General features: G+C 38.4%; 3 protein-coding genes across 3 annotated transcripts; 2 read left to right on the top strand and 1 right to left on the bottom strand.

Moving 5' to 3' along the window:
- The first annotated feature begins 489 nt into the window (after window positions 1-489).
- On the top strand, window positions 490-2,333 carry LOC144657950 (uncharacterized). The gene is made up of 2 exons (XM_078518285.1): window positions 490-888; window positions 1,626-2,333. The coding sequence occupies exons 1-2, from the start codon at window positions 562-564 to the stop codon at window positions 2,331-2,333; spliced, it is 1,035 nt and encodes a 344-aa protein (XP_078374411.1). The 5' UTR covers window positions 490-561.
- Window positions 2,334-5,101: 2,768 nt separating this feature from the next.
- On the bottom strand, window positions 5,102-9,609 carry LOC144657190 (tetratricopeptide repeat protein 36 homolog). The gene is made up of 2 exons (XM_078517503.1): window positions 9,317-9,609; window positions 5,102-6,241 (listed from the first exon to the last, which is right to left on the bottom strand). The coding sequence occupies exons 1-2, from the start codon at window positions 9,597-9,599 to the stop codon at window positions 5,973-5,975; spliced, it is 552 nt and encodes a 183-aa protein (XP_078373629.1). The 5' UTR covers window positions 9,600-9,609; the 3' UTR covers window positions 5,102-5,972.
- A 297-nt stretch (window positions 9,610-9,906) lies between these two features.
- On the top strand, window positions 9,907-20,640 carry LOC144657199 (type-1 angiotensin II receptor-associated protein-like). The gene is made up of 8 exons (XM_078517513.1): window positions 9,907-10,030; window positions 10,164-10,198; window positions 12,939-13,050; window positions 16,716-16,782; window positions 17,514-17,544; window positions 17,646-17,673; window positions 18,607-18,676; window positions 19,293-20,640. Exons 1-8 carry the CDS (start codon window positions 9,986-9,988, stop codon window positions 19,385-19,387), a joined length of 483 nt encoding a protein of 160 aa, XP_078373639.1. The 5' UTR covers window positions 9,907-9,985; the 3' UTR covers window positions 19,388-20,640.
- The last annotated feature ends 440 nt before the right edge of the window (window positions 20,641-21,080 follow it).

Genomic DNA, 21,080 nt, shown 5'->3' with positions numbered 1-21,080 from the left:
AATAATCTGAAATACAGATTATCGCTCTTAGCTATCAATTGAGTTAAACGAAACTATTTTCTTACCCTATATGTATAATCGCTTATTTTATCTTTCTTAGAAAATGTTTTTTCCACTAATTTTAACACCGTGACAAAATTCACAAATTCTGATTGGCTGACTATGAAGCTGTGTTTCAATAGCTGCATAAAAAACAAACTAAAGAAAGAAAACGGAAACATCAGCCCGTGTTTTACCGTTATGGAAACACTTGTAAAAGTGCGCTTGAGAGAGCTCAAAAAAGCTGTCGATAAACTCGTCTACGACCGTCTAAATTCCACAGCATTATTTGTCGTCTAAACTTTCACTTGAAATTTTATAATATCTCTTTAGACTAAAATCACGGGAAAAAATATTTGTTATTTCTTAATAAAAATATTTCAAATCACTTTACTAGCATGCTGAGAACTTATGTTCACCTGCCCTCAGCGTCTTAGACAGAAGCATAGTTTAAATTAACCTCGCGAGGTTAAATCTACTATTTGTTTTATCCGTTTGTTAACTGAATTTGGACTGAAACACATGGACGAGGTGCAGTACATAAATAAACTTGCAAAAGGAATTTACAGCGTCAAAAAGCGTCTGAGGAAAGATGTTGTTGAAATGTGTAAACTTCTAAATCTGCTTGTAGTGGAAAGGCCTGAGATACTTGAGCGTCCAGATCTGAAAACCCATTTGCAAGACATCTACTGGAGCTTAAAATTTCACTTGGTGTTTCACTTTGGAAATGGGCAGGAATATCCCCGTGAGCTCCAGGAACTGGGCGGCATGATCGGCCTCGAAAATGCGTTGGAAAATCTGCCAGACCAAAATTCAGCCATCGACCCTTGGAGTAAACTCATGGAAATTGTAATTATGCATTTCTTGACGTCTTTTATTTATATTTCTTTACCTACGTGCATACTTGAGCCGGGTTTAGATGGACTATTCCCCTCAAGCAAGATCACAGTTTGTACATGTCATGCGAATCGATCTCTTCAAAGATATATTAATTCAGTTCATCACAAGAATCAATGATAAACAGTTTTCTATATATAATCTCCATTCAAAACTTTCCAGTGTACATCGGTTAGTATGCCTTTCAATCCCTTGAAAATTCTCGTCCAGGACTGTAGATGAGACACTTTTTGAGAAAACTGAGTTATAACAAAAGCTTCAAAACATGGGTCTAATGGCTCAGCTCTGTACGACTTAAGACACCTGCCCAGCCAAAACTTTCAAAACTTTAACCCGTGCAAGTTATCGGTTAAGTGGGAAATTGCATAAATAAAAATATGACTAACATTGATGACGAAACTGAACGACATAAATAAACAACGTATAACTTAGAGATTGAAACAGTCGTTCACTTACACACACACAGTAATTAATGTGCCGAACTCAGAGCAACTCATTAACAATTTTGAATTGAAGCTGACAAATACCCGGGCAAATATTCTTTTCGAACTGAAGAAAAGTTAACCTTACATTAGACTGTTAACGACATTTTTCAATTTAGCCGTTACGTTTTCATGCTCGAGACGATAAACCTGAATGTTTAAGTTAATTCCACGCTAAAATAATCGTGTGTTATTTCCATCTCTTAGTTTAGTGCCCTAAGCCACACTGAGGACTGTCCAAGAGGCAGCAAATGCCATGCCGACGATGTAATGTGTATAGCAAAAGACGTAATGAAGAGTGCACTCAGCAGCAACAATATATTTAGGCCTCTGGTTTTGGCAATGGTTTCACACAATGGTCAATGCATTGTTGGGTCATCAATACGTGTTAGTCCTTTCTTAAGGCCTCTGTGTCTTTACAAAAGAATCGTTAATTTTAAACCTCGCCTCAAGAAAGCAATAGTTTTAAACCAGCCGGCTTTAAATACAGCTGATAAAACAAATTGGTCATGTTTGGCATACGGCACAGGTAAATTTGGAGCAGTTAAAGCTCCTTGTCAAAATTGCACAACGATGTTTAATAATTTAGAGGGCTTTATCAAAGAGGACGAAACGAACACAGTCTTAGGTGCATGTGCAGAGTATTGTCCTGTTGATCAGCTTCTTCCAGAGGAGGCTTTGTCAGAAGAAGATAACCAGCGGATATATGATGCACTAGCGAGATATAGGAATCAATGCACAGTTCTTTTTGAACAATTTCCAGAGATTGATACCAAATGCAAAGAGGTTCGTGAAACGCAAGACGAAATAGTGAAAAATACGTTATGTACAACGGTGTATAACGAAATAAGACATATAGTTCATATTTTTGGTCTAAAACCAGAATGTAATAAATATTTTGGTAGCAGTCCATAAAAGGGTTGAATTTGGGTATATGACTTTAAAATCGACCCAAACTGACCTTCAATAACCTGGTGTTCGCTAGTGACGCAATCACAAGCGCAAGCATGAGAAAAGGCAAAATTTTGATCCCTGTTCTTGTGCTTGCCGCAGCACAAGGATCAAAATCAGAAGCATATCTGCTTCTGTCAAAATGCAATGCGCTTGTGCTTTGCATGCTTGCGTCGAAGCCGTTTTCATGGTAAATAAGAGCTGTTATCCTTGCGCTTGTGGTTGCTTTTCTTGTGTTAGTTCAAGATCCCTTCAAATTATTAACTAAGTTGAGATTAACACTTGTCATGACTTGTAACTGGGTAAAAGTGCATAATATTAATTTGTTATAATAGAAGCAGTGTTCCTGTAGCCGGAAGAAAAAATAGAGTTTTATAGTTACTCAAGTTTGATCGTTCTGTTACATAATTTTGTAGACCCGTTGGACAGGCTTAATAATTAATTTATGGCTACATACTGAATAACGTAAAATTCCGGTTATAAGCTCACCCGCTTATAAGCCCCCTGGTTATATATATAGGCCCATCTACCTGGAAACAAAAAAATACGGTTATAAGCCCACCCGGACATAAGACTCCCTCTGCTGGATGACAGTACTGAACAGGGCTAAATGTTGATTTATTATGACTGAACGTATTTCGATCAATACTGTCGTGGCTCGTCTCGAAACGTTTTTTTTTTCTTTGCTTATAAGCTCCCCTGGATATAAGCCCCTCCGTTTATAAACCCGCCCAATGGGCTTACAACCGGAATTTTACGGTAGCTAGCTTATCTTATCGAATAAACAAACCTGGACAAGTCTAGTTAAACTGAACTGAATTTTAAAACAGAATAATACGAAAAATGCTCAGCTTTTTTAAAACTCAGTTTTTTCAAATTTTACTGGGGATAATTCACTTCAAATGGTCTTAAACGCGCGTTTTTGTCAAATTAGTTAAAAAAGAGAGAAAACCACATATATAATGAAAACTGTAGATCCAGTTGGGCTGGGGCTGCGTGCAATTGCGGACAAATTATGACGTGTCCCAACGTTTTATATGGTTTTTCAAAAGTTGTCAGAGTTATCTTGTAGAGTAAGAATAATATAGAAATTTAATTGCCGGATGCTTTAGACGTCTTGGAACATCTCTCAGCTGAGTATCTTCCACTACAATACAATTCATCTTTATTCTCACTTATTTTTGCCAGTGTTAATCCACTTTATGTGTTGTAAACCGGATTGCAATCTACTTAGTGCTACAAAAATGTTGAGCAGCCTTTAAATATATCAGATATAATGTAAAATCAAATTTAAGGAAAAAACAGTCTCATCTGTTCCCTTGCTATTCTGATTCTTAGATTATTCAATTTAGGATAGCTTTTATGATCCAGTGGAACGTTTTTTAGATCAAATGATTCAGTGATGCATGTAGCTCAGTTATGGTTTCACATCGAAACAAGTAATTCGGTTATTTTTCGGCAAAATAGGCTTCTTTGAATTTAGGCTGCATATCCAGCTCGTTTTATTTTTTAATTTTCTCGTCAAGAGAAATAGTATTTTGCCTAGACGTTTCCTGGAATACGGGATCAGTTTTTGCCAGGTGCTTCCTGACATCGAATTTGACTTGTTCCGAGGTGAAGCCACTTTGACCAATCATTGACCAAGTTGTAAGGTAAATTACTTTAATTGATACTCAGTACTAGTACTTTAGCTTTATAAAAACTAATACTTATATTTCCGTTTCTAATTTTTAATCAGAAACGTTGAAGCTGACAGCGTAAATAAAAGTCATAAGTTGTACAAATCTATATTCCTGTTTTCGACGGGGATAAGATCTCTACTTCTAACCCCAGCTGTTCAAAGGGTGAATAACGCTATCCACCAGATAAATCACTATCCAGTGGAAAGTTAAGTAGGTTTTGTATGACAGTTCTCCACGGGATAGTGAATTATCCGTTGGATAGTGCTATCCACCCTTTGAACAACTGGGGCCTGACAAAAAGTCAATCTAGATTAACCTTTAGGCTCAGCTCAAGTTTGATGTGTGTTAAAATTAACAAATAAAAAAAACTTAATCAGTTATAAATTAAGTGGGGAATTTTAAATGAAAAATAGCCACTGAACTTTCGGCACAGGCGTTGTCTGTTTAATACTTCAGGTTATAAGAGGAGAGAGTTGTCCTCTTATAACCTAAAGTAACAGTCAACGCAAACCCTCCAAAACACCCAAAATCGCCATTTTACGGCTCAGAAACGACAACAGACAAAAGCTGAGGTAGGTTTACATCTAATTTTAGCTTAGACATTACCCAATATAAGTTTACAATAATAAGACCCTTTCAATATCTCCAAACATTTCTTTATATTTGGAACATACAAACAGCCACACCGCTTTTATGGGCACCCTGTGCTTTCGGCGCTTGTAAAACAGACAATTTGTATAGTAGGATTCTTAACCTGTGGAATTGTGCATTTCAAATAGTGAACTTTTCAATTAGGTGGAAAAAAATTTCGCGTCATATGCACTTTAAAGTACTCAAAGGGATTGACCGTTCAGTGGGTCTGTTCAAGATATTTTGAGAGGTCATTTTAAATAAATGGCAGTTTTCCCTACCCCTTTATACTCAAATCTCAAATTCATAAAATCCACCCTTTTATATACCCACAGGCTGTAAAAGGTACCTCTTTTGGGCAGAGCCTCCCTGTTTGGTTTACTATAGGGATTTCCCCCCCCCCCCCCCCCGGCTAATCTCAATCAATAAGTAACTGACTGTGAAAAGTGTTTTCAACAAGTGAAATAAAATCTTTCGGTAAAATTTTAATTGCCAAGAAGGCAACAGATATCAGTCTGTGCTAGTTTTTCATTCGATAAAAAAATCGAAATTTGTAAAATCCAAAAACCATACTGGTACTGTATTTGTGACTCAAATCAAGAGTATAGTTTAATCCAAAGCAGAATAAGTATACACATGGGCCAAGTGTCCCATACTGCCAACAAGTAAACTTTGGATGGGAGACTAGTCCATCACAGGTTACACCCCAGCCTATTTCTGCTAGGCTGCCCCAAATAAATATTAAAATAGCTTATTTAAACTCTCCTTTTGTTTGGTTAAATATGTGACCCAATTAGGTGCTTACTGCATCTAATTAAAAAACTACCCAACACATTGTATGATGTCAACATAACTTAGCTAGTTCCAATAATGTCACTTGGATCCCAACTCAGACTTGTGTTAGATAACAGCCCAAATATTCCACCAGGGTTGTAGCTAAGGGTTGGCTGCCGGCTAAATTCACCGGCTAAAAGAGAACTTTAATCGGGTTGAAATTTTACATGAAAACAAAGACTTACGAAAACTTTTAGAGCTGCCAAGGCCAGGAAAGCCAGCTGGGATTGTTGATGAGCCAGCTTAGTGTTTTCTTAGCTATATCCCTGTTTCACCCTATTTTAATTTACGATATGTTAAAATACATCTTCTCTTTGTTGAAGAACTTTCCTTGTCAATTGGATTTCATACCAGGAAGACCGCAACCTCTAGTACCCGCTGGCTGATCTAGTGGTTCCACACCAGACAGTCTAGATATTAATTTTTAATTTCAGAAATACTAAAAAGCAATAAATCTCTATTGTGGTTCTCCTTTAAGTTTGTTGATAGCCTCAGCAAGCATCTTGTTGCACATGGCAGCATATGGATTCATTTGCACCACCATAGTTTTAGCGAATGCACTGCCTAACTCTGCAGCCTTGGTGAAGTCATCAAGCGCTTGTTCCTCTGCTCCATTCAGTCGGTGGATTAAACCTCGCTGAGTGTAAGCCTGAGATGCAGCAGATCCTCTGTCTTTACTTAGCTCAATGGCTTTTTTTAAGTCTTCCAAAGCACTGCTTACATCGCCTGAAGATAAAAACAAGATATTACACACTGACACAATTATTGATCCCTTTATCCTTTAAATTAAGTTCTGGATGCATCTCTTATTTGTTTTATAACTATTAGTTTTGAAATTTTCAATCTACAACCCACTGAAAATAACCCTGTAGCCACAATTCTTTCATAAAATTAAAGCAAAGATAACAATTCCCTAGTCAACATGCTCACTACACAATTCCAGCCAAAATGCATTTGCCATATATTTTTTTGATTCCATTTTTTACCCAGCTCCGTTTTGAAGATTATCTTTATCAGCTAATGTCTCCAAGCATTCCCACCCCAAACCTTGACACAGACAGTACTAACAGGGAAAGACCAGTCAACAACACTGGCAACTTTGTGCTATACTCTTGGCAATAAGTGTGTGGGTTCTTCAATATCCCCTGCTGACTACAACACTGAAAATACAGAAGACAGGGCCTATGGTTTATCATTGTTATCTGAGAAGACTAGAAATGTATACACAGGGCACAGAGGAGTCAAGTTTGTCCGCAATTCAAAATCTCTACCGTGCAAAACGATCTTCAAAGCGATCGTGTAAGCGTACATGATACAAACGCCGTCATACGATACTTGTTTGCAGATCGTCTGGTGATATCGTATTCTGACAATGGTCGCCTGGGGCGAAAAAAATCGTAGCCCGAAGGGCGACGATTTTTTTTTCGGAAAGCGAAGCTTTCCGACGAGGCACGAAGTGCCGAGAAGAAAAAAAAGACAAGGGACGAAACATTATACCACGTGATCGGCTCGATGTCACCCGAAGCATACTGGTGGCGGAAACGGAAGTCGTGTGTAGATCCATGCTGTGACAGATGAAATCAACCGCTACTAATCCGAAATTCAAAACAACAGCTGATCCTTCGACCGGCGGTAAGATTCAAAATATGAATAGTGCTCTCCGGGAAAAGCGAAATTTACCAGACGAGGAACAACGCAATCCGAAGAAATTGAAAGTGGAAAACAATGCTTTCTCTTCAAAGTGGTAATTTACTTGTGAAACACATTACGGTATTGCAACATCACATGTCTCGTGACGCATTTCCGCCACCAGTATCCTCCGGTCCACATTGTACGAAAACAAATTTTTAACTGCCTAAAACTCGTCCCCCGAAATACAGCTTAAACGACTTGTTTGAAGATTTTCTTACAGCGTATGGGGAGAGAATACTAGTCTTAAACCACATGTCAAAAATGAGATCGTTTCGTTTGATTTTGAGCGAGGAACGAGGGATCGGAATTTCGCCTCAAATCGCTTTCGTCCCTTGCTCTCTTTCTTACTGCTGGTCTCTCTGGTAACGCCCACAAACATTGCTGTCTGCGGATGTCGCATGACCAGACCATCTGTAAACAAGAATCGCATGACGGCGCTGTATCGTCTGTATCACGTACGGCTTACACGATCGCTTTGAAAGGCTTTTGAAGGTCGTTTTGCACGGTAGAGATTTTGAACTGCGGACAAACTTGACTCCTCTGTGCCCTGTGATGTATATGAAGCATTTACTCCGAGTCAACTTGTTTTAAGAAATTCAGACACCCTCATCCAGATTTGGTAAAAGTATGCCTGGTAACTACATAATTTGACCCTACACTAGCCTGTTCCAGGCTCTCGGTTTGTGGGGAAGAGCAAACTGGAACAGGCTAATCCTACACTGCACGCCTCTATCATTTTGTTGTTGTTTCCCTACATGGTATCAGGTGCAGAGTTCAAAATATAATCACAGCTTTAAGCCTGACTTTGTAGGCTCTTTTACTCAAGGCTCATTTTCTCCTAGCTGTTATTGTTGAATGCATTTACTCCTGGTAGTTTCGCTGCCCACTTCTGGCAAATCCTGCATGTTAGGATCGTATTTGATTTTTGTTTGTCTTTTTTCAATAACCTGAACTGAACTGAAAACAAAGTAGCAAATGAAATGCTTTTGAATGGCACCCCTAACCAGAACTAAAACATGTTTCGACCCCAACTCTCCTTTCTGTGCACTATATATGGGTTGGAATCCAGGTGCGAGAAGAGAGAGTCCAGGATAACTTGCATGCACATGCTCAAAGCAAACCAATCAAAATGTCGGCTAAACCCAATTAGCATTACCCAGATGTCGTCTATTGGCAAAATGGCAATCTGATTGGCTATTGATTAATAGATGGCTCTCTGAGCACGCAATCAAAACCTTCAAAAAATTCTAGTGACATTCTGTGTTTAATAGATTGGTCAGTGGGTTATGCCAAAACTATTAGACGGCTCGCTCTCGATTTCTATGGAATTTGATAGTTGTCTCAGCCAATAGAAACCTCAAGCTTTCCATCTAATTGTTAAATGGTACAACGAGCATCTACGTCAGTGCCATATGGACAGTCCTACCCCCAACCCCACCCCCCAGATAAGTCCTGGCGGGGGGGGGGGCGGGGGGGTAACCCCCAATACCCCCCACCTCCTATCCAATCGAACGTTCGGTAATCAAACCCAATCGAACACCAATCGTTCGATTGGGTTCGGTAATCGAACATAATCGAACTCACAATAAAATTTGGTCAATCGAACAAAATCGAACTTCGATTACCGAACAGTCGACAATCGATTACTGAACAGTTGTCAAATTATTGTACTCAATCGAATGCTCGATTACCCAGCTCCTGTTTGTTAATTTCACGGACATTTTGTACGGTGCACCGTCCCCCTGATTAGTCCTGCGTGTTTTACTTATCAAGAGATGGATTTTGAACCAAATTGAATCGGATTGAGTTCGATTGAGTTCGATTGCGTTCGATTCGTTCGATTGGTTCGAAAATCGAACTCACAGCAAAATAGATGTTCGATTTTGTTCGATTACCGAACCAAATCGAACGATTGGTGTTCCATTAGGTTCGATTTATTTTTGGTTCGATTTTGCTCGATTGGATACGCCGAGATAAGTCAATGGATTTTAAAATCGAATATTATCAGTGACTCAATAGAGTGATTTCAATAGAGTGATTTCATTATATCATATGTTTCCATCTTTTTGTGAGGGAGCTGGCAAGCTAGCGCCGCCTCAAGAGAATTACCTTTTAACCTCCACAGTTGAGCCCTGTTATTGAAACAAGAAGGACGAGATGGACAGATTTCACAAGCTTCGTTGAAACACTCCAAAGCTCCTTCCAAATCCCCCTGTTCCGCTTTCTCAACACCGGACGTTTCTAGCTCGTTTGCTCGTTTGGATTCCTCCGAATTTTCGTCATTAACTTCATTCTCACTTTCATTTTCATGCTTTGGAGGAATGTCGCCAAGCGGTAACAAGGGATTAAAAATGCTTTCCAAAACTACTTGATCTTTCTCGCTGGTCGCCATTTTGTTCTAAAATGCCAGGCCGGTGGAAGAGCCTGGGCACCACTGTCGCCGTCCCGCGTCGGGCGCCGTCCCGTTGATCCATGGCGGATCCCCAGAGGTCGGTCAGAAGTCTCAGAATAACCAATAAGTCGAGTGTTCCCGAAACAAAAACTTAATTTTGTTACTAGGCTTATTCCTCCTACACCGCTCAACACTCTATCATTTGTAAAAGATTTTCTTTTAGTTTCGTTTGGACTTTTTCTTTTTCGGCGATCTAGCCTCGTAGCCAAGCTACGGGAACTTCCGGCATAAAAGTGAAGCCTGGGTTCTATTGTTCTTTCTCGTGACTTGCACAACTATTTCATGTCTATTTGTGGAGTTCGGGGTTGTGTTTTGCAAGATTAGCTATGGATGGATCTATCAAAGTTAGTTTCCCGGCGGTTTCACTAAAGGCGAGTGTTTTTAAATCTTGTTTCTATTCATGTTTATTTTGCTGCCTTTTTCAGAAGCTTATTAGCATTGTAGCTTTGTTTTGCAAATTTAGCAAAGTTCGTGCAAATGATCATTTGCTTCTTTTGTTTGTAGATTGTCGTGTCAGTTCATTTCATTTTAACAATATGGTAAGTAACAGACAGAATGTTTGAATTAACTGATCATTTGAAAAAAGTATTGCTACATAAATTAAAAAGGTGAATTATTGTAAAAATGATTAATCAATGTAGAAATTTAATTAATTTAGAAGTGTGAGAAGTCAGTGTAGATGATTTGGCAGAGAGTAACATGCACGGATCAACAGCCTTAATCCTGCTTGTGCTAGTTTGTATTTATTTCTTGGTTTGATTTACATGATTGTCACTGTTTATCTAGAAACTATCGATTGTGTTACTAGACTTGAAACAAACCCAAAACAGAGCTTGTGCAATGTCACAGCCTGTTGCACAGGCCCCAGGGGGGTTGAAAATTTACATTCCTGGTACAGACTGTCATGTATTTTTTTAGGTCTTAAAAAAATACGCGTATTTTTTTGGGTCTCATCTCCAAGCGAACTTTTCATTTCAGGATTTCGTTGCGACATTCTGTATTTATTTGATTAAGCGCCCTGGGCACTTATTAAATTTTTGGAGTTTGGGAGTGGGGGCTTGTTCAAGGTGCATGGGCGCTTATTGAATTTTCAAATTTTCAGCACGTGGCAAGTTATTTTGCAACAAAACAACAAATAAAAACAGATATTGATTATACCAAAGCAGAATTTGAAGTTTTCACTGAAGCTTTCTGTAAAATACTAACAAAACTTGGTCTTTCGGGAAGTCTTTTAGTAATCCTAAGTCAATTTTAATCTTATTGATACTCCTCTTGTGGACTTAAGTTTCTTGGTGGAGGAGGTGGGTGCTTATTCGAGGCTGGGCGCTTATTAACTTTTCCTCCTTACAGGCCGGGCGATTATTCAAGGTGGGCACTTAGTCAAGGTTGGGCGCTTAATCATATAAATACGGTACCAATTTGATAAGCTTAATGATGCAAAATCATCCATTAGAAAGTTCTGCTTAATTGACTAAATCAGTATTTAAGTCTTGTATCTTTTTGAGTTGGAAATTTTGATGCCAGGTATTTTTTTGGGTCTAAAATTTCAGGCTTGTGTACTTTTTTGGGTTTGCAATATGAAGCTCCATCGGACCCCCCCCCCCCCGTCATGTATACTTCGAGTATCCCCCCCTGGGACACAGGCTTATTAGGTGGCTAATTTCCATTTTACTGTGTTATTTCATTTTCTTTTGTGGTTGTTTGTTTTGTTTTGTGGCTGATTTTTTTTATTTGCTACCATTTTCTTTTTATTAATTTTATTTAATAATTTTTTTTTTTATTTTCTTAATTTTAAAGGGAGGGGGGAATTATTATTATAACAGTACAGTCAGCAACTCGCTTTTCTTTCTCTCGCTTTGGCTGATGTGCTACATCATTTGCAACCTTAGCAATCCCTGGTTTAGTTTGCAGAGGTCTCTATAAGAGGGGAATGAATATAAGGGGTATAAAAAACACAAATCTGTGCTATTTTTTACCAAATCTGCCAATCTGCCACTATCAATCCAAATCTGCATTACTTAAAAACTTTGTGTGGTATTTTTTATTGCAACAGACGGTACATGTTGTTTTCTTTACTGATCTCTTAAGATACTGGCTTGTTTTTGCGACAATTCCAACAACATACCGACGAAGACCAACCAAAGTGATCTTGTGAACTTTGTTTAGTATCAATTGAAGGCTTGAGCGCAAGAAACGCACTTTGTGTTTTGGCCAAATTGAAAATTGTCACAAACAACTCCAAATTTCGCACGCAAGTTCGTTTACGTGTGCTTAACATAATTTTGATCTGTATTCAAATTCGCTGAATCTAGCTTTGTTTTTTAGAAATTACGTATGCAAAGAACAAAGGCGTTTTGCAAAGCTTAGGTTCTCTACAATCAGCCAGCAGCATGAGTTTTTCGTCACATCGCGTGTAAATCTTTCCTTCTAGTGTTAATTAACTGTCCGGGGAGGTTGAAAAACGTGTCAGAGCCATGCTTTTAGTTCCTAGCTACCATTTTGAGGATTCGCTTTAAGAAAAGGACTGGATAACATAACACATTGTGACGCGATGTCACCTGATAGGTGTCACGTGAGAGGAAAGAGAAAAAAAAATGGCCGTTTGTTCCTGAAAATCATTTGAAGCCTTTGGTTAGTTTTTGAGAAACAAAAAGGTTTCCTTTGTTTATCGTTTGTAAAAGAAAAGTCAAAAGACGCCCGCAAGCAAAAACCTTGTCTTTTTGCATGTGTTATTTTTCGAAAACGAAGGAAAGACCAGCAAAATTAAATACAGGGCAGTGTTGAGCACGCGTAAACGAACTTGCGTGCGAAATTTGGAGTTGTTTGTGATAATTTTCAATTTGGCCAAAACACAAAGTGCGTTTCTTGCACTCACGCCTTCAAGTCTTTTAGTTTTGGCTCAATAATCGAATTAGCGAACATCTCGAGCTGACACTAATTATTATAATTATAATTCTGGAAATCAGCAAAAGACAAAAAATTATTTTGGCTTGTTTTCCAGACACATGAAAGTTATAGAAAATGAAGATAAAGTTTGAATTTATTATTACAAATATTTTAGTAAAAAATATTTTTTGGTTTGATGTGACTTTACACCCTTTACATGAGATAAATACAATAAATTGACTTTTATTCAAGACCGCATGTCCATTTAGGTATGTTTGGTCACTGCCTTGAAATCTGTCACATTTAATAATATTTAATATTTTAAAAAGTTAGTAATGTTCACCTTAACAGCAGAAAAAGCAACTTGTAATAAATGTATTCCTTTTCATCAAGGGGTAATCAGATAGGATGGTTACCAGCGACATATTCTTGGTGCAACTTATTAGTACTGGCTGTAGGAGTTTGGGCAATAGCATCATCAGAGAATGAAGATGCATCGCAGTTGGTATGTATGTGAACATCTCCCTTGAGCAGTCAAAGAAACAGGAAATAGGTAGCAGAACTGCAGAATTGGGTTGGCTGCAAAATTCCAGTTTAGTGTATGTGTACCTGCTTTCAGTGTTATGTGCATAGTGGCTTTCTATCAACATACATGTTTTGACCTGCTAAACAAACGACGGATCGAAATCTGCCAATCATAGTCCACTAGCATGACCTTCTGAACTTGTGGGCTTATTTGCATGAAACCAACAACAGTATGCATCTGTTTTGATTGCCTCACTTCAAACCACACGTCGAAAGACAATCATTATGATGAAAAATGCCAGCTGCAGAAAGATTGCTACGCATGCAACACTGAAAGTGGATGTAATAATAAACTACCGGTAATTACTTTAATTCCTTATTTAACGTTTGCTATTACTTTAATTAAAACCACAAAATATCCCTGAATCTTGAATTATTTTCTCAAAGACTGAAGAGGGCTTCTGTTACATGTAAATGGGCTCTCCTTCTACAGTACCGCCTGAAATCACATGCACATCAGCTGCGGGTTTCACGAGGTGGATGCGCGGGTAGTGCATGTGGTTTGCCCGTGCGTCCACCTCGGGAGGAACGCACAAAGCACGAGACAAAACCGAGACAAAACCGAAGGAATCACGCGTTCTTCAAAGCGGCGTCTTCGTGCTTTTAATTGCCTTTGTTAGCTTTACTGTTACTCTTCATTGTTAGGTTTTTGACAACGTCACCCAAGAGATTTGATTGGAAACCAGAACAAACAAAAAAGAACACTGGTTCGTCCAAAAAATCAGCGAAATAACATTTTGATCCCACCGCCTGCGAAAAACGTACGACATTGAAGAGAACGTTTTATTCGCTTAAACATATCATCAAAATATCACAGGATTATTTCTTGCTCTGTTTTAAATGTACTGTAAACCGCAGCGACAAAATGACTTGACGAATTTTAAATCGAAAATCTATCGAAAGTTGTTTGCTGTTCACGCCCCCGGGGGGGGGGGGGGGGGGCACCCTGTAAATTTTTGGGTGGGGGTGTGCCGCTGGGAATTTGAAGCCCTTGCCCTATACCAGACCATGTTCAGCTGATTTTTGCAACCCTATACCAGACTAGACACCATAAATCCCTACCCTATCCCAGACTTGCATTTTTTAGAACTGTATCACTATCAGTGTTTTAATGGAAAACCATCTGTCAACAACGATGCTGCGATGATTTTATTTACGTTTAGGAAAGCCTCTTTCTCTTCTGAGTTTCTATTCCTATTCTGGACTAAATTTGTCATAACACAGATCAGTTTTCCGGCAAATGCTACCCTTTTCTAGACCAAAACTTTCTGATTTCTTAACCCTATCCCAGACTAAACTGCTTTAAAACCCTACCCTTCACAGCGGCACATACCTATATAGCTCATATATGGGGGTGCCCCCCCCCCCCCCGGGGTTCACGCTTCGATTAATTTCATTCAAGATTTTCATAGTTAAACATATGTTGACGCCTTGTCCTTGGGTTGATGTTATTTGTTAGCTGTTCTGTTTTTTATTAGACAAGTAAATAATATTTCCCCTGCTTGCACTCGAATTCCTTTTATCACGGTTTTCTTGTACCTTTGCAATTTTTGGAATCAGAGACTGCCGGACCGCCACAACCAGTTGAATTTTAGCATATTCATTTGACCAACATGTTATGAAGTTTTCGGCACGATGTCGCAAAAGTTTTTCAATCCAAAATTAAAAAAGACCAAACCCGAAGGAGGAAAATTATCCGCACAAGATATAGGATTTAAAAAAATACAAATTAAATCTAAACGTGCAACGCAAGCGCTCATTCATTCATGTGGCAATGTTACGTAATCGAATAGCACGCATTGCTTATTTGTCACTTCTCAGAAATCGATCAACTTTGCTCAGCTTGGTCGCGTGCAAAAATTTTGTTCTTCTTAAAGAAGGGAAGGAAAATTTTTGAAACGTTCGAAAAAATTAATTCTTTCGCGAAGCGACAAGTTTCGACTCAAAAGCTTCTCATGCTAGCACGCATGCAACATTCAATACGAACCCGTGAAGATCTTGTAGTTCAACAAAATTTACCGGTAGTCCCAGAAAAAGTAAAACTGTTTGAAAGAAATTTGCATATAGTTGCTGAATACGTTGTGAGCAAGTTGTAAATGTGAGAAAAAATCCATTGAACAGATCAATCAAAAACAATAAAAAAAACAATACTAGCCAAAAGATCCTTTTGTGTCGGCCTTTCGTCCATTTGACCAAGATGAATTTCTGACCTCGGTTTTCATTCGTGAACCACGCGGGTTTCGTTCGTGAACCGCACGGTTTCGTCTCGTTCCTCCCGCGTGCAATACAGACGTTCTGCCCTCGTGCTTCACGCGTGCCAATGTGCAGTCGGTATAAAACACAGACCATGCAGCTGCGACTGCAGACTGCAGACCGTGCGCCGTGCGCGGTGCAGACGTGCAGACTGAGTATTTTTCTTCTTCTTTTTTTACATGTTTCCACTTCCCGGTTCCTTCGTTTCCGTTCGCTCACTTTAGGGGATTTCATATGTAGTTGTCAATCAATTCGACTCGACGAAATGTGAATTTCCGTGCGCGAGTTGAGGGGGGTTCGCAGTTGAGGAAGTTCGTCCAGTTGTTTGGTGATGAATCCGTTCACGGCAGTCCCATCCAGTAGGCAGGACATCAACGGACTAAACTGAAGCAAGGCTGCCCTGAAAATGGTTTGTGTGTTACAACTGAGTTTTCCCTGTCCCCCACCGCTATCATCTCCGTTCAGTGGGTCAGTCCGGTTCACTGTTGTGTGTGCCGTTCTCTGCGTTTCCTTCTTCACATCAGTTGAATCTGCCCTTTCATATTTTCCTTTTCTCTTTCCACCATCACCCATCTTCTTTCGTGCTCTTTCCTCATTTTCGCTTGGTACTCACACTTCTTGGCATTGAAGTGTTCGCTAAGTGTATGGGGGATTTCTCCCCTTTTCCCAACATACTACCACACATGTTTCGTATAACTGACCGACAACATACTCTTCCGACCATTCGTTCCTTCTTCCATTCGTCCTCCGGAGGCTCCAAGCTAAGCTTCCTGACCTGCCACGAGATTTCCCCTTCCCTTTCCCCGTCGCGACATTCACCAACACTACGACTTCTTCTCACTCACTCCTCACCTTCACTCCTCACGTACACAATTCGTTCATTACTCTATTCCCCCTATTCGCTCTTACCGTTCGTGAAGTGTGACACATTAAGAGATACTCAGTCTCACGGTCTCACCGTCCACGGTCTGCACGGTCTGCAGTCTGCAGTCTCATGGTCTCGTCACCGGCCAATGTGCATGTGATTTCAGGCGGTACTGTACCTTGACTTCCAAACACATCCATAATGAAGTGACATTAAATCTTTAAATGAAATATGTACCAGGTAATGACCGTAATCAAATCCACACAATATCAAAGTACCCACTTTTCTAGCGATTTATTGAAAACAAAACATAAACAAGCTAAACATACAGAGCAGCCCTGGAACAACTCTGCAGGAAAAGTAAGTAGTAATTAAAAGTAGTATTGTCGCAAAGTTTGTAAAAGTGTTAAAGTTGGTAATTCAATATATATTTTTAATTAAGTGATATATTTTCTTATTACTTGCAGTTTTTGATGGGAATGTTGTTTACAATAATTCAGGACATCATAGTTTTTTCCATCTATTATAAGACAGGTAGGATGCATGTAAACATCTGTACACAGCAAAGTGCAGAAGAGTATATTTGACCTTATAACCCAACATTCAATTTTTGCACACTCACAGTGCACGGACAAAACACATCACATGGTACAAAATTGGACAATGAATATAATAATGAAAAACTAGTTATTTTCTAATGGTATATTGCAATTCCTGAGTTTTGATTGGATTACAGGCCATGGTATATCATATACAGTCATTTACCATGGACCACAAAAGTGTTAGGTCTACTTGTCAAACAAAACAGTCAGGGAGCTCAAATATTGTAATTATTTTGGTGTTTAATTTTCCTTCTCACGCTTGTTGGATATGAGATAGTTATAGCCAATGAGGCGCATACTTATATCTGTTGTGGTTTAATTTTTTTCAAACTAGTTTCATTTTTAGTTCTCTTTGTTTTAGATTATGATCTAATGAATATGAGACAATGAAAAATAAAAACCAAACTGGTTTGAAAAATTTTAAACCAAAGATAAATTTAAACCACAACATATCTACCATCTGATATCTAATGCGCATCCATGGAATAATTGTTTAATATACCCCCTGATTTGATATCCATCAACTGATTTTAAGAACAAGGTTTATCTACTTCGATTACAGTTATGTAGGAAAACGTTGTGACCAGCTTGATTAATGTCATATTAACAGAGTGTGTGTAAGGGCTGTTAATCTTGAGCTAACGATTGTTTCTCGTCTTTCAGTGGATTCCTCTCACTACAGGTTTTGTGTTGGGTATCCTTTTTTACTTCAAAACACTTTTGAAATGCATGTTATGTATAAAACAGCTTTACTTTGTATAATATTTTTTCTTGACTTTTTACCTAACATACAAGAATGGCCATCTTAAGTTTGATTTTGAAGGTAAGTGAAATGCTATGACTGTGTTTCTTTCAGAAATAGCCTGAGGAAATAACTTACACCCTGTGGATGTAACTATTTTTATAAAACCAAGCAGAAATGATACCCAGATTTTCATGAAGTGCATGACCAGTGCAATAATTATAATATCAGGATGAGACAGACAGTCGAAGCTCTCTTAACGGACACTCTCCTAAGCGGACAGCTCTACTTACAGCTGCCTTGTTTGAAACCCCGTTTTAACTCCCATACAAACTCTGTATTTTTACATTCTGGTAAGCGGACATTTCCGTAAGCGGCCTCGGACACTTTCAGAGATAACGACTAAGACTTTTTCTTTGTTTTTATTAGCTCCCGTAAGCGGACACCCCAAAAAAATCCCATTAACAACCTCTGTATCTTGTTATTATCAATCAACTTCACATCGCCGTTTGTCACAATGATTTTACAGTTATTTAAGTACCATATTTCAGTGTATGTTTCGTCGTTACCCAGGTCCGACTACATTTCGAAACTCCACTTACATGCATATCAGCTGTCTATCCCCTACACCTCTGGTGGCCGGTTACGAGAACCATTCTCGTAAGCAGCCAGCTCCAGTTGCTGACACTTTTTCGCGTCCCAAGGGTGTCTGCTTACGAGAGCTTCGACTGTAACAATAATTTTAAAATTGTTTGTTCATAAACAGTCTCACTATTACGAACTGTCTGCCACTCCCACCCCCCAAAAAAAAATTTGCCAGTGATGCTCCCCTAAAAAAAACCATCACCTTTGTCCTCAAAATATCCCTCCACCCCACACTCCTAGAAAGGTTATTAGCACTACTCAAGCTTTTTTTATACCTAATTAAGGATTGTTCGTCATCAAAAATTAAATTTGATAAGATATAAACATGGCTGTCTTGAAATGATCTTTTGATCTTTTGCCTCTTCCTAGCCTCTGTCTTGCTTGCTTATTTTTCAAAATCACCGCAGCAGAGGAGGAGAACAAAGCTACAGCTGGTCAGGTAATCATCACATAAATTAAAATAATTATGTTAACTTATTAGTTTTATTAATAAATACAATTTAGTTGGTGCTAATCTGGCCAAGACAAATTGTTTACACTATTAAGTTGTTTGTTTTTAAAAAAGAATAATTTTCTGCTGAAGTTGACACTATGAATATAATTACAGTCATTGCTGTCAACGTCAAGTTTGTCCAGTTTCTTCCACTCCCCCACCCCCACTGTTAAACACACCTTTCACTAAAAAAATCTTTAGGACTAAAATGATGTAATGTCTTCTTCAGCTTCATTTAACATAGGTTTTCTGCTAGTCATAAAATTAATGTACATTGTGTGGTTCCAGAAAATATCCCTACCCACCTAACAGAAGGTCATTGAAAATAAAGAGGGGGTGGGTGGACTTAAAAGCCCAAATTTTTAAAGGAAAGTATGAAGTAAACTGGAGTTTCCAGAGGGGTGGGGGAAGGAGTCAAGCCTAAGAATCTTCCCTTAGGGGAGGTATGGAATTTTTCTGGAACAAAACTTTATTCTTCTTGAATCAAAGAAATTAATTATATAGTGTGTGGTTAACCTAAACAACCATGTATTTGTTTAATTTTGAAAAGCTTCTATTCTAGGTACTCCATATGTTACTATAGAGGGACAATCCAGCTCTCACCCACCCCCTGGTTATGCACCTGTGCCAGCCCCTGGCAACCCTCCACAGTCATAAGCAGGACAAGACCACATGAACATGCCATGTTAGGAAAAGATTAATTAAAATCTTTGTTTTTAATAATACCTTTTGTTTCCCTGAGGTATAAATAGTGTGTTAAATTTTGCAACAAAACTTGCAGAATTTAGTTATATATTTTCTAGGAAGAGTTTGTGAAACCTTCAATGATGACATACATGTAACAGTTGTGTAGGGTATAATAAGTTATAATTATGTAGTATCCTTTCTTTCCATGTCATGTGGTAAATGGAATTTAAAGGACCCTGGTCAGCCTCTGCCATTTTCCATGCCATCAAAATTATGAAACTGTATGGGGAAGTGAAAACTTATTGAATTGCTGTAGGCTGTGTTACTGGAAGTTTGTTTAATTACTGTTAGCATTTCACAGTGGTCTCTCTCATTTAGACATTCTCCGCATAAAATACAATAGGGAATCTCTCATATGTAAACAAAAACAAAGGCAAGGCAGACTTTGGTCCTTTAAACTCTCACAAATTTAAAAGGCTTCAGGATTAATTTTTAATATGGCATATGCATATATTTAGGTAGAGCAGCGTTTAAAATAACGAAACTGAACTGTCAGTGATACATGTCAAATGTATGTGCCATGCCTCGTAGATATACACTATACCCCTTGGTCAGATTAAATGGCATGTTTGAGTGCCATCACGTTGTTGGCAAAGTGCTATTAATTTTCTTAAATTAGCTCAATATGGAGTAAACCATTGATCAGAAAGATCAGTTTCCTTCCAAACCTTTACCTTTTCATCGTCTCCAAACAAACATTAATAATAATCATCAATTTATTTCAAATTTCAAGGGGTACCTACCCCCTCTGCGAATTTTTGAGTACATTCCATTAAGCTGGTAGTTCAGTGTGAATTGCCAAATTTGATCCTGGCCAAAATGAAGGATTGCTGGTATTTTCTCTAACTCAGTATGTACCGACTCCTTAAATTCCCGAATAATAAGGTAACATTTGGAAAGATGTGTTTTTTTTAGCGTATAAAGGTTTTTCTGCACAAGAAAATGTGCACAGTTTTAATATATTAAGAATTTCTAGTATTTTATAAAAAAAATCGCTCTTTTTCTGCGACCAATTTATAGCACATCCTTTTCTTTTCTCTTTCTATGATAACTGTGTAAATTTATTACTAGGACTGCAATTTGTAAGCGACAAATGCAAGAGATAATACAGTCCATTTTTGTGAGAAAATAGCTGTGTTTTAATAAAGATTCTTCACATTTGATGCCTATGTTGTTCTTTAGATCATATGTAAAATGGTAAAGGAATATGGGTTTATTTTTTGGGGGAGTGCATTTAAACGATTATATCCTTTAGGGCCCACTGACGGATTTCTCGCACGTTGCTAAGGTGCTAAAAGAGCACGCGCTGTATTGCGTATATGGGTTACTCATGCTATCTGTACGCGCCAGATGTGCCAAAAAATTTCTTTCAAGCACTTCTTCAAACTCGCTAAATAAGATGAAACAATAAGAACTACCGAAAAACTTCCAGACTAATAGTTGACTTCACATCTGAAAATCAGTCAGATTAAATTGAACCAGGAAAAGCAGTTTTTTTACACATGCAAATAAAATCTCAAAAGCGTACGCGTACAACTAGCACGGGCACTGTTCTCTTATCAGATGAATTACGCATGCGTTAACAAAATGATTTTCGGTTTGC

The sequence above is a fragment of the Oculina patagonica genome, chromosome 6, assembly GCF_052425735.1.
Source record: "Oculina patagonica isolate OP01 chromosome 6, crgOcupat, whole genome shotgun sequence".
Lineage (NCBI taxonomy): Eukaryota > Metazoa > Cnidaria > Anthozoa > Scleractinia > Oculinidae > Oculina > Oculina patagonica.
Note: the sequence above shows the minus strand (reverse complement) of the source record. Positions and strands in the feature narration are given on the sequence as shown.

Coding starts and splice junctions, on each gene's coding strand:
- LOC144657950 (XM_078518285.1), top strand. CDS start 562: ATGGACGAGGTGCAGTACATAAATAAACTTGCAAAAGGAATTTACAGC. Junction 889..1,625: donor GGAGTAAACTCATGGAAATT/GTAATTATGCAT, acceptor TCCATCTCTTAG/TTTAGTGCCCTAAGCCACAC.
- LOC144657199 (XM_078517513.1), top strand. CDS start 9,986: ATGGATGGATCTATCAAAGTTAGTTTCCCGGCGGTTTCACTAAAG. Junction 10,031..10,163: donor TCCCGGCGGTTTCACTAAAG/GCGAGTGTTTTT, acceptor TTTTGTTTGTAG/ATTGTCGTGTCAGTTCATTT. Junction 16,783..17,513: donor TTCCATCTATTATAAGACAG/GTAGGATGCATG, acceptor CTCGTCTTTCAG/TGGATTCCTCTCACTACAGG.
- LOC144657190 (XM_078517503.1), bottom strand. CDS start 9,599: ATGGCGACCAGCGAGAAAGATCAAGTAGTTTTGGAAAGCATTTTTAAT. Junction 6,242..9,316: donor TCAACTGTGGAGGTTAAAAG/GTAATTCTCTTG, acceptor TTTTATCTTCAG/GCGATGTAAGCAGTGCTTTG.